Source organism: Lycorma delicatula, chromosome 2 (assembly GCF_047948215.1).
Source record: "Lycorma delicatula isolate Av1 chromosome 2, ASM4794821v1, whole genome shotgun sequence".
NCBI classification, from domain to species: Eukaryota; Metazoa; Arthropoda; class Insecta; order Hemiptera; family Fulgoridae; genus Lycorma; species Lycorma delicatula.
In genome coordinates this window covers 237,085,410-237,098,668 of record NC_134456.1, presented here as the reverse complement: position 1 = coordinate 237,098,668, position 13,259 = coordinate 237,085,410, and the positions used below count along the sequence as shown (strand labels likewise).

The 13,259-nt window shown below is 29.3% G+C and overlaps 2 protein-coding genes across 5 annotated transcripts in view; one reads left to right on the top strand and one right to left on the bottom strand.

Moving 5' to 3' along the window:
• The window catches only part of LOC142319769 (abl interactor 2-like), a 162,551-nt gene that overhangs the window by 85,992 nt on the left and 63,300 nt on the right, over positions 1 to 13,259 (top strand). For 3 of the 4 annotated variants that reach the window (XM_075357428.1, XM_075357432.1, XM_075357427.1), the window contains exon 1: positions 2,617 to 2,712. The exons of the other annotated variant lie outside the window; for it this stretch is intronic. In XM_075357428.1, the coding sequence (XP_075213543.1) occupies positions 2,642 to 2,712 (71 nt within the window). In that variant the 5' untranslated portion in view covers positions 2,617 to 2,641. Of the gene's footprint in view, positions 1 to 2,616; positions 2,713 to 13,259 lie in introns of those variants that run through there. 4 annotated transcript variants of the gene reach the window in all.
• LOC142319770 (uncharacterized) overlaps positions 1 to 13,259 on the bottom strand; it is a 34,712-nt gene that overhangs the window by 19,192 nt on the left and 2,261 nt on the right. The window contains exon 2 of the mRNA XM_075357435.1: positions 11,070 to 11,208. Within this exon, the coding sequence (XP_075213550.1) occupies positions 11,070 to 11,208 (139 nt within the window). The remainder of the gene's footprint in view (positions 1 to 11,069; positions 11,209 to 13,259) is intronic.

The window sequence follows — 13,259 nt, the reverse complement described above, 5'->3', positions numbered from 1 at the left end:
CTTTTAGTTGTGATTCACCTGCTTTAATAAGAAAATTGCATAATTTGATAAGTACGTCTTCACCCAGATTTTTGCCTCTAGGAGGAAATTATGTATGATGGAAAAAATGATGCAGCAAACAGTTGAGAACAGTACTTTTTTTGTGTTTTTTATTTATTTTTGTGAAGACTGGTGAAGTTGGATGTTCACTGGTTCCCGTGAATGCCTCCGTGAATGATTTTGCAGATTCCATTGCTGTCTGATGTCCCTGGGACTGTACATGTGCTTTGTAATAATCATGCATGTCCTTAATGAAAGGTCTGATGAAAAAAGAACCCAAACCACCTCTCATTGTTCTGACTGATAGTGAAAACAACACATAATATTTACAGAAAGCACCTTTGAGTTGCCTTGAGTAAGCTAGCGATGGTGAAAGTGCATCCAGCCATTGGTGACTGAATTTCCTCTTGTGTTGTTTAGCATCTGTCACAAAATTGTAGCTCTTCAAAAGTCCAAGAGATTTTCCAAATGTACCGGCATAGTGCTTGCCAGGCCGAAGAATTTTCCACTGTCATCTTTATGACAACCTTGACTGCAATTTCACTTTCACTATGTTCCACATTGGTTTGAATCATAGAAGAAGGCCCTGTAATCAAAGTGTTTGAACCAAAGGGTGGTTGTACTTCCTTGTCCTCATCTGCATTGCTGCTGCTGGTATTTTATTTTGTTTTAAATTCATCGCAAAAAAATAAATAAATTTCATTTGCCCCCACGTGATATGCTGATGATTATAATAGTAGTGCAATCTTTGAATTTCAGCCAATGCTACTCTGTCGTACCAGCCCCACCATATCAGAACATGTTCTTTGATGTATGAATGATTTTCATTCTCTAGAGAAAGGTACCTTCAAGCACTTCTATTAAATTATGGAAACTGTAGCTGCCCAGATCTAAAATGAGGATTATTACAGTTGTGAATTAAACCAAGTGATAATAACAAAAAAAGACCTTGACTTAGACATGAACTTCAAGAGGTAGCATCTGGAAATTTATTAAAAACTTAATTAGTTCAATAAGATCCAGATGTATCAGCATTTATGGTCAGAGAAATATAATGGTGCTGATTCAAGGAATAAGAAAAAAGAGACAATATTTACTGATCTTAAAACTATTTGAACTTATTAATACAATATTATTGATCATGCACCACAGCAGCCCCATCACAAGCTTTTGTCAGCCATCAAGATGACCTAAAATGGGCTGAAGAGCAGAGCATGTTTATTTATTATACCATATCAGAAGTATTATTTTAAACTAAATTTTAATTAAATCAAAAAAATTCATTGGAAGGTTTAAATCCAACAGAATGAAGCTGAAAAAATTTACATTAAGGATTAAAACTGTAAGAACATGAAAACAGGTATAATATCACAGTTCACAGGCACTTAAACAATAGTGTACTAAAAATTAGCGACATCAAGTGCATTTTTAGTTGTCTCAAGCAGTTCCTTCTGTGTACATTTGGCTGGGCAAAGATGCCCTATAATTACATCCAATTACAGGGCATGACTCATTGTAATATGAAAAAAATGCCAGAAACATTTTTTAATTTTTTTTTTTTATCAAATATTTCACACACAAAAATATTTTTTTGATGAATTTTGCAGCAACAAAATTAGATCTTATTATAAACCATTGTAGCAATTAATTTAATTAAAAAATCTCAGTTGCTGTCTACCAATAGGTTTATATTCTTTCTTGAATTATCTTTTGCTGGGTATTGACACCCAGGAGTCTGATATTTTTAGTATTTTGGTACTGATACTGATATCTAGCCTCAAGTAGTTCAGACTACCAAGATTATCTATATGATAAATTTTATGTTAAACTAAAATTAATTATTTCCATCTTTTTTTCTTCTTTAATATAACTGTCCAAACACATATATCAACTGGTGTTCCAAACATTTTACGTTTATTATAATATTAATTAAAAAATATTATACCAGTTTAAGCTGGTAGTTTTGTCATGTGGTATTATATTTGTTAAAAATTCTAGGAGCAATAAATTACTAATTATTTTGAATTATTAAATCTATATAAATAATATTTTTAGATATTTTTAGGTAGATTTTTTCTAATATTTATTTATTTATTTTTTTTAAGGGACACCTCTTCAGTGTCAGTTTTTTTTTATAACAAGTGATAATTTATTACTGAAGTAAAATCTGCATTTTTTATTAGCTTTATCATGCTTAATAAAATAAATATTACAAATAATAAAGTGGGAAGTATTATATAAATTGAACTTTTATCTAATTTATATGTAAACAGTTTAATTGAAATGTTTTCATTTAATTTGATACATTTAAAAATATTAGCTAATCCATTAGTTTAATATTAAACATATATATATGTAAGTATAAAATTAACCTTTTATCTATTAATATTTAAACCATTTTATCATTTAAAATTTAAAACATCATATCTTTAAGAGTACAGTCAGATATGAAATAATTCAATAGAAATCTGTTAGTCATTTACTGTTTAAATTCCCATTACTCAGATTATAAATATTTTATTTGGTGTTCTTTTACATAAATTTCAATGAATCAAGCTAAAGTTATTTTTGATAGATCCTACAGTCTTTTATAACAAGTAAAATGGAAACAGTTTATGAAGAAGATGAAGATTTGGAATTCTTTGAAGAATTTCATAGATTAGCAATGTTATTGTAAGTTATTGTTTTTATTACTGTTTAATTTTAACCTATTAATTAATTATAACGTAAAAATAACTATGAAATCATCCTCACAGAAATGTACTAGTAGAATGAGATTTTACATAACAAGTAAATGAAAATATAATTTTGAGATATTGTTTAATTGTATTATTAAAAAATGATTTAGGTTAAAACAGTCATGTTATATTTCTTACCATCTTATTTCTTATCACACACCTCGTCATCATGTTAGGCCATGGGTGTTGTTTATTGTCCACTAGTCGAATAATGTGCACATTAATAATATAAAAATAAATAATAATATTTCTTATCAAATTATGCAGAAGATAGTTGCTATTGGACCAACATATATTTGACTTTACTCTTTATTTAAGTAAAAATTTTATGGTTGTACTATATAACAACCCACTTCACTCCTCATTTTTCATATTAACCCTGACATGGATTGCTTGTTATTCCTAGGGATAGCTATATCATATTCAGCTACAATCATTATGGTTACAACACTTTAATGTACATTTTACATTTTAAAGGTATTTTGCAGCCAATTATCTGTAACCTCTTCAAAGGAGTTTCTGGTTGCATTGTTGTTAACAGCACCTGTCTTAAGAAGGTTAGAAAACCTTTTAGTATGATAATCAAATAATGCATTTAATCAATATTGTGCTTGTTTCATTGATACATGTTTGTTTAATCATTTGTTTCTGTCAAATTCTATGAGTTTGTAAATTTCATGTAATTCAAATGTTTACATCTTTGTTTTTATATGCTATGTCTAAAATTTGCATGTTGTGGAATTAGGAACATAATATAGTGATCTTTTACAGATAATGTTGTTGTGTTTGAGTCTGTAATGGGTGTATGCCCATTCAGTCTCTCTTATTTAATATTTATAATTACTACAGTTTAATTTGCCTACTCCTAGGTTGCTGTATTTTTTAGATTGTGTTTTGTCAGTATTCTGTATGATCTTGTGTATGTTGTATGACTTGCTTGTTTTTGTTAGTGTTATGTGTCTTCAGTGCAACTTATTAGTGTCAGATGTTTTATTATATCAGGTTATTCAGTGTAGTTTTTGACAAAAGTGACTAAAATATACCGGACAAAGGTGTATGTACCAGGGTTGTTTGAAAGGTTCTCAGCCTGATACAGAGATTGTATAAATATGAACTTATAACTATGGTATTTATCAAGGATAATCCTTTAGATGGTAAAGTTTCAGATGCCTGTGTTTAGTTGCTTAAATGCAGTTATTGGGTAAAGCAAACAAGTTTTTACTTTTTCTGAAAAATATATAAAATTAAAGTTGACCTATCATAATGTTCTTAAAAACATTATGAAAAAAAGTTTATTCCTGATGTTCATACAAAAAGAGCTAGATTCCACTTTAAAGGATTCTTCCCCCTCATTTTCAATGGTAAAAAATTGGGCTGCAGAATTTAAACATGGTCAAGGATCCATTCAAGATGATGAACTCTCGGGATGTCAAAAACCACTACCACTGATGAAATTATTACAAAAATCTACAATACAGTATTAAATAATCGCCAACTGAAAGTACACAAGCTTCCAGACATCGCAAACATCTTGACAAACCATGTCCACTACATTTTACATGATGTTTTGGGTATGAAAAAGCTTTCTGCTCGGTGAGTGCTGCCTCTGTTAAGTTTTGACCAAAAAAGCATTTGACTGAACACTTCTGTAACAATGTATAGACTTATTTAAATGCAATTCTACTGAATTTATTCAACATTTTATAACAGTAAATGAAACGTGAATTCACCAATACAGGCCAGAAACCAAATAGCAGTCTAAATTGTAAATGGGAACAGGTGAAAGTGTACCAAAGAAAATGGAAAATAGTTCCATCTGCAGGAAAAGTCATGGCTATGTTTTTTTGGGATTCTTGTGATGTGGTACTCATAGTCTACTGGAAAAAGGCAGGCCCATCACCAGGAAGTATTATGCCTTACTACTTTCTTTTTCCTGTTTAGCCTCCGGTAACTACCGTTTAGATAATTCTTCAGAGGATGAATGAGGATGATGATATGTATGAGTGTAAATGAAGTGTAGTCTTGTACATTCTCAGTTCGACCATTCCTGAGATGTATGGTTAATTGAAACCCAACCACCAAAGAACACCGGTATCCACGAGCAATGCACCAGTATGCTTTACTACTGTGATAATGTCCTACAGCCGCCTAGGCCAATGGACGTACTCTTGAGTAGTAGCCAGAAGTGAGGGTGAAGAAGAAGTCGGCGTCAGCGCAGGTGAGACATTTCCTAGTATGAGGGCTGTGGATCGTGTAGATATAGACCAAGTGGTTTGTCGAAAGCCACTGAGTAAGGCACTGGAGATTGACCAACTTGACTTGGATATTTTATATCTGCTGCCTGTCATAAAAGAAACTCTTGGCAAGTTGTTCTCGGGGTTCCTTAGCTGGGGTTGCTTTCTGACTTGTTGGAAGGTGGCTTTGGTGAAGGTGCTCCTAAAATTAGGAAAGGATCCAAGAAATGTCGGAAATTATCGCCCTATCAGCCGCTTGCCGGTAATTGGAGAGTTGCTTGAAAAACTGTTTGTGGAACAGCTCAGGGAAAACATCGATATAAACGGTTTTCTAAATCGTGGCCAATACAGCTTCATGAAAGGGGCTGGCAACAAGGATTGCATCTTAAATTCTCTTGCCAAGGTGGAAAGCGCCGACTGTAAAAATGTGTTGGCAATTTTTTTTGACATAGAGGTAGCATTTCCTTCCTTATGCTGGAGTTCTGTAGTCTATGAGTTGGAAAGCCGCAATGTTCCAGTAGCCATACAGACCGTACTGCGGGACTATCTGTCAAATCGTACGGCTATGTTTAAAGATGCGTACCTAGTTGTGAAAAAATCCCACGTCAGGGGAAACTCGCAGGGTTCCGTTCTCAGTTCCTTGCTGTGTAACCTGATATTATATTGATTTCTGTAATCGACATTCCCAGAAGGGGTCACGGCCTAAGCTTTCGATGACTGTTTCTTGTTATGTCGTGGTAATTAACGGCCACAGCTAGAAGACCGGGCACAGACGGTTTTGTCAACCTGCTTTTCAACCTAAACAGCCACATCTGTATAAACAGAAAGTCCTCTTTCATCATGATAATGCTCTTACACACATGTTCCAGGTTGTTGCTGCGAAACTTGATGATGTATGCTTTGAAGTGTTTTCATATGAACTGTATTTGCTTTGAAGTATTTCCACATGCACCATGTTACTTTCTCTTCCCAAACCTAAAAAATGACTCGCTGGATGAAGATTTACTTCAAATGAGGTAGTCAAACTGATATTACTGCTTATTAGCTGGATAAATTGCATTATACTGTGGGTATTAAAAAGTTGGAAAGTCATTGGTCTAAATATATTGAATTATAAGGTGAATATGTTTAAAAATTGAAAAAAATCCTGCATTTTCTATATTAGGCTGAGAAGTTTCTGAATGATCCTTGAATTACATAATGTAACATGATAAAATATCATGTTTATACTTTACAGAGTGATAAGATATGATGTGTTAGGTGAATTAGTTATAGTAGGCCTTCTACAAACTTTCTTTGTCTTCTCTTTTAAAGATGTGTTAATTACCTATTTTGGATACAGTGCAAGTCAAATAGGATGTGTAAAATGAATGGATTAACCAAAACATTCAAATGTTACATATGGTACATTAAAAACCAAGATCTCAACATTCTTCAGTAACAAAAAATTTAAAAACGAATCTATTTGATAAAAATAATTTATTAAATGAACAAGAATAACATATATTAATATATCGGATTACATAAATGATTGTTTTAAATCATTGCAAGACAAGTTCCACTAATAACCAACAATACCAGAAAATTTATTGAGAAAGTTATTAAAAGGAACTTTTTATTGAAAAAATAATCTCTGAGTATCCATCAGTAAACCTTCGTCTCCTGTCTGAGAGCTGGTGACCTGATTCATATTGCACTGACAATTTCATGCTATAGCTCATGGTCCTTTGCCATTCAAATCAATATGACAAACGTTTCTCCAGTCGCCTCTTCAATTTGGCCCACCCATCTTTTTGTCAGTCTTCCATGTGACCTGCCGCCCTTGATTCTCCCTGTATTACTAGCTTCTCAAGATTTTTGCCAGACCTACAGATTATATGGCTGAAAAAGTAGAGATTACACTGGAAACATACTGCAGACAACCTCCTTTGCATATCCAATTTGTTTATAATCAAGTTGTTTGTCCTCTTTTCCATCTATGTGACGCCGAGCATTCTTCATAAGCCCACATTTTGAATGCATCAATTCTCCTCCAGTCTTCCACTTACGGTTCAGGTCTCAATGCCATACCTGACTACTGGGAAGACTAATAGTAGTACTTGAAGCAGTCTCAGCTTTGCATTTCTTGTGATTGCCTTATTCTTCCAAATAAATGTCAATTTCAGCCAGTGAGCCTCCATCTTTATCTATTGTGGATCCTAAATATATGAAATGGTCCACCTTTTCGAACTCACACTGCGAATCACTGACTGGAAGATCGTTGGCTGTGTCTACAATTATAACTTTTGTTTTTCCAGTGTTTAACTTCAGCCCTAGCGTTTCATTTTCTTGCTGAACTTGGTTGAGGAACTCCTTCATTTCAACTTCAGAGCCTGCAAACAGGGTCATATCATCAGCAAACCTTAAGTTGGTTATACACTGCTCCTATTTGTATACCACCATGCCATTTTTTCAGGCTCTTCTGGGTGATATCGTCGCTGTAAATGTTGAATAAGACTGGGCAGAATATATCCCTGTGTCTAACCACTGAGCTGTTCTTTACATATAGATTCTGAATGACAGTAACAAGATTATCAGGAATGCCCATCAGTTTCAATACTTGCCACAGATCTTTCCACCTGACCGAGTCAAAGGGATTGCCATAATCTACAAGAGGATTGATGAACTCTCTGGCTTTCTCTATCAATTGTCTAATATTTAGAATTTGCTCATGTGTACTATTTTCTTTGACAAATCTGGCTTGCTGTGCAGGAATTTCTCTATCTAGATAGTATCGTAGATGTTCATGCAATATATACAACAAAACTTTACTTGCATATGAAATCAGAGAAATGGCTCTATAATTTTCGCAGCGCTGCATGGGGCTTTTTTTATGTAGGAACTCCAAGATTGCCCACTTATCAGGCCATTTGCCGATTAACCATATGAATTTACAAATCTGGTGCATAGCTTTAACACCCAATTAAATGTGATTTGTTTTCATATTTCCTCTAACATAAGGAAATTACAATTTGAAAACAGAAATTGTTTAGATTAATCTTTCTTCATGATATTGTTGTACTAAAATGCATTGAAATAAATAAATTTCATCTAAATAAGTCCATTTCATATTATCACATAAGTTTTGAGGTCATGTAATGAATTTTTCGTTAAACAAAAAAGAAATAATTTTGAATTGGTAGATAATTCAATACATAGATCATATCAGGAATGGATAAATGTACTACTTCACAAATAAAAAAGGAACTATTACAATTTGCCTGGATGGATCAAAAGAAACTATGATAAAATCCTGATCATAACAGTTTACAAAATGTAGATTTAATTATAAAATAAAAAATAGATGTAATTAAAGCTATATGAATATAATTAATAAGAATAATTTAGAATATAGAAATAATATTAAAGTAAATAAATGAAGATAATAAACAAAAAAAAAATATACAATAAACAATAAACAAAACACATTCAGTAAGTGTTAATGAAAATTATTTAAGCACATATTTCTGTATTTGTTGAACAGAAATGCAGAAAATTCTAAGCTTCTTTAATTAGTATTTGAAAAATTCATAGAGAGTAAAAAAAAATCTTTTATTTAAATAAATTGGTGGAGGATTTTTTTAATGGTTTGGTAATTTATTAAAATTGGTAGAATTAGAATAAAGCCCTTCAGTTTTATAGAGGTGGATATTAATATTTTTTAAGAATAAGTTGTAAAACATAACTAAACACACAGTTATTAAATTGAATAAATTTAATTGAAATTTTAATAAATTTATTTAATTGAATAAAATATCATATAATAATCATACAACAGCTGAACCAAATTTAATGAAATTTGCAAATAAACCAAGTTTTAATAAAAACTTGGTTGAGATTTTATTCAGTTTTTGATAGTAAAATTTTTTGAAACTATGGTTTGGGATTTCTTGGCCTAGTGATACATAAGAATGGAAATTAGATGAATGTTGTGTTTTTGATTAAGTTTTCTGTTCAGCAGTCTTATAAAGTTTACAACAGTTTGAATTAAAATTAAATATCATTCTTCATGATAAATATTCATTTACAATGTATGCTCTTTAATAGGTTGTCATTAGGAAGGGCTATTGGCAAAAATGTTATCAAATAAAATGTTTCCTGTAAGAAAGTGAAATAATATTATTAATAAAATTATATCTCATAACATTTATGAAATTTTTTTTATGAGGATACTATCATCTTATTAAAGAATACTTAAGTTAATAACATATAAAAATTATTTATCTGAATAAAATGATAGGAGAAAATGATGCCTGGTTTCTTAAATGAATTATTAGTTTATGAGCTAATATTAAAAAGAAAATCATAATTTATATTATTCAGGTACTGATTTATTAAATGTGCATGCTCAATTTACAGCTTATTTTGCAGTTTTTCAACAATCACCAGTCTTATTATATGCTAACAAAAAAGTGTATTTATCCATTAAAAAAGGGAATAAAGGCCAACAAAAATGTTTTTATGTTTAAATAAATGTAATGATTATTATTTTTTTTAATTATTTACATTAGTCTGTCTCCGTTATTATGTATAAATATTTATATTCTTACTTTCTAACTGAAGATTGTGCGTGCATATGTTTGTTTGTATTTTTTTAAGATTAATAATTGAATTGCCTAATTTAATTTTTTTAATGAAAAATAAAGATAATAAACTAGATAAATTAATTCTATTATTGATAGTATTTAAGGTAATATTTTTAAGTAATACAATAAAACTTAGATATGATGTGTTAGTTTTAAATTTATAAATACTTTTTTACATTGAATATAATTCTTTTTATTAAAATAATTATTTAAATTAATGTTGAAGCTAAAATTTCTCTCATTTTTTATATTAAAAATAACTTTACTTTGTACATGGAGATATTCTTATACCCACAATATTGCATATAATTTGTACCAATAAGTTAATAACAAAATTGAATGCTGGAAGGGAAAACAAGCCATACTACCTGGGTTGAGATCTGAAAGGAGTCAATCCAACAGTTTATCCAGTTTTTACAAAATGTATCAAAAACTAAAAATCTAGTAACAATGATTTTTTTTCTATTTAAACTATTATTATTATTATTTGTGGAAAGAGTGAGAGAAGTTTTTTAATTTTTTTTTTTCACTATTTCTAATGGTCTTTGAAAGTTTCTTGATACACTTTCACCAGACTGCATTAGGGTTCTGATAGTACTCATAGGTGACAAAAGGACTGCTCGCTCTATTTATTAGAGACATATTTAATTGATTTATTATTTACTTTTCCTTTTTTAACAATAACATCTACCAATTACAACTGTTTTTAGCAATTGAAACATATAACTATAATAAATTTTAATTAATTTGATAATGCTTGTAAACAAAACTACTGGGTTCGTGCTAAAATGTAGGCTTACTATGATAAAATCTAATATACAAATATTTCTTATTATTAAGGTTAAGAATTAATTGCTTGTGAACATTTATAATAGTATATCCTGCATCTGTACATTACATAAAATTGCGTATCATTAAATATCTGTTACAAACAATTATTCATGCTTTATTATTAAATTTTGATTATGATATTGAGAATATATTAGTTATAAATAAAATTATAAAATTAATGCTGTAATCATACTCATAAGCAATTATACTCTTCACTATCATAGTTTACTTGCATCATAGTAGATTTTATTGATCATGATATGATTTGAAGAAGTAAGCCAATAATTCCATGAACACAACTGCTAAAAGTAAGAGAAAAATGACATAATTAGCTATATTATAATGAATATATTACAACTTTATGAAAGTCAATAAATTTCTTTTGAGAAATTTTTACGAAGTGAATTTTTTCTTGCCGTTAGTGCAAAAATGAAAGCCAGGTAGACTAGTAAACTACATAGGTTGGTTTCATTAAAATTAAATTTTATTGTAAAGATATTCAAAATTTAATAATCAGCTAAACTAGATTATTCTTTTTCTGTGAATTAAATTAATGAATTAATTTTTTAGTAATTATATACAGATTTAATAAAGGTACTGACGTCGAGATATTTTAGCTCCTTCCATTTTATATTCGTTAATCTCAGCATCTTTTTTTGCCAATAAATTAAATAACATTTTTTCTCTCGCTTGTAGCTCTTCAATCATTTGAATTAATGGAAAAGTTAAATGTTGACAAAGCTGTTAACAGAATAATTATATAAATTAATATATATATATATATATATATATAAATAACATAATCAATCAAGATATTTTAATGAATTTTTTCAACAAAACCCATAAATAAAATCAGCTCACCGTCACAATCAATGTATAAATAAATATTTTATTTAGATCTATGTATAATTATAGGTTATACAGATCATATCAGGAATGAGTATGTATGCTACTCCATAGATAAAAAAGACCACCCCAGAGCTGCCTGGACGGATCAAGGAAAACTACCTTTGTTAGAGCAGTACCACAAAATATAAACTGGTTATAAAAAAGTCTGATTAGAATCTTTATTAATACATAAAAATATTGATTTAAATAAATAACATTCTAGAACGAATTAATGTAAATTATTTGAACACCTTAAACAAAAATTTCAGATTTTATATATTTTTTTGAAATATATCAGCAGAATATTATTGATAATATAAACAAAAAAAAATTTCATTTTGTATAAATTGGTGGAAAGGTTTTTTAAATGGCTCAATAATTTATCAAATATCATAATGGAGGTATGATTAAGGGCCTTTCTTATATGATGAAAAATAATGTTTACATGTTAGTAGTTTCTTTGTTTGGTTTGCTAAAATAGAATATTGATAATTTTTTAGTTATACAGAAAGATTATTGTGAGAGGTGCTTGTAAAACTGATGCTGATTCAAAACATCAAAATAAACAAAACAAAATTCAGGTGTACAACAAATGCCCTCATTTGCTTCATTTTTCTTGTTTCCACCATTTTGAGTTTTTTTCAATAAAAATCTGTATTATAAAAACAGACTGAGTTATTTTAATGAAATTTGATGTATATGTTTCCAAAACAACTACAAAATAATAAGTTCAAAATTTTACTTCTGAAAATTCTGAAATGGTGACCATTTAATTCTTTTAATTACAAATAGTTCCATAAGTATTAGTTTTATTAGATTAATTAGTAAATATTACATTTTTATTAGATAACTTATTAAGCTTTCCATTATAAACAAAATTATACCTCATTTGTTCAAATCAATTGTTAAACAGCTGAGATAGGGCTGAAATTATTTGAATGGATCTTAAAAATTGTGCTGTCTACAATTTTGTGCCTGTTTTCATTTCCTTCACTAACTGAATTAAAATAACAATTTCTATTATTGTTATTATTATAACAATAACAGAATAACAATATACAAGAAGACACCTCCCTTTTATATGCCATCTTTTTTTATTTACTAAGATGATACATACTTTTAAATTATGATTTGACTGTCCTATTTTTTGTATCTTGCAAACATATTTTAATTTTTTTTAATAAGTCCTGAATGATAATATTATATTTCAGATTGTTATATATAAACATAATAAAAATTTAAGAATTATAACCGTAGTGTTTTATCAAGATGCTTCAAAATGGTTTGATTTTGTTGCAGACAAGTTTAATTTAATCATCCGATGAAAATTTATCAAGTCTAGAAATTTCTTGTTATGATTATATTAATAGGAAGCTTATGTATAATGTTAGCTTATGCTATAATGTCTCTTTGAAAAGCACAATGAAATAGTTGTGTCTTGTCTTGTTTAAAGTCAAATAGTTATGACCCAACTAGAGAATGATTTTTGATTGCTAATGTATAATTTTCTAGTCTTTCAAAGTAATTTAAAAGACTTCACTAATTTCAGTGGTGGACAAGCTTTGAGCTTATGTTGTGAATTAATTCATCAAGCAAAAAAAAAAAAATTCAGGTGTAGTTACATTAATATCATTTGCAAAGAAGATAACAATGAATGATTTGAGATTTTAGGAAATCATTCATTAATAAATAATAAGAACAAGGAAGTTAGGTTATTTTTGTGTACCACATGTTAAAACATTTTATTATTGCTGATTTTCTGATTTTGAGAAAGACTGAAACGTTGGTGTTTTTTTTTAGTTTGAAAATTTTTCTATTTTTTTTTTTTTAAATCAATCGGACTAACACTCATAAAAATGTTGTGTACCTGAGTTGGCTGGCTATTAAAAGTGATAGAAAAAAAG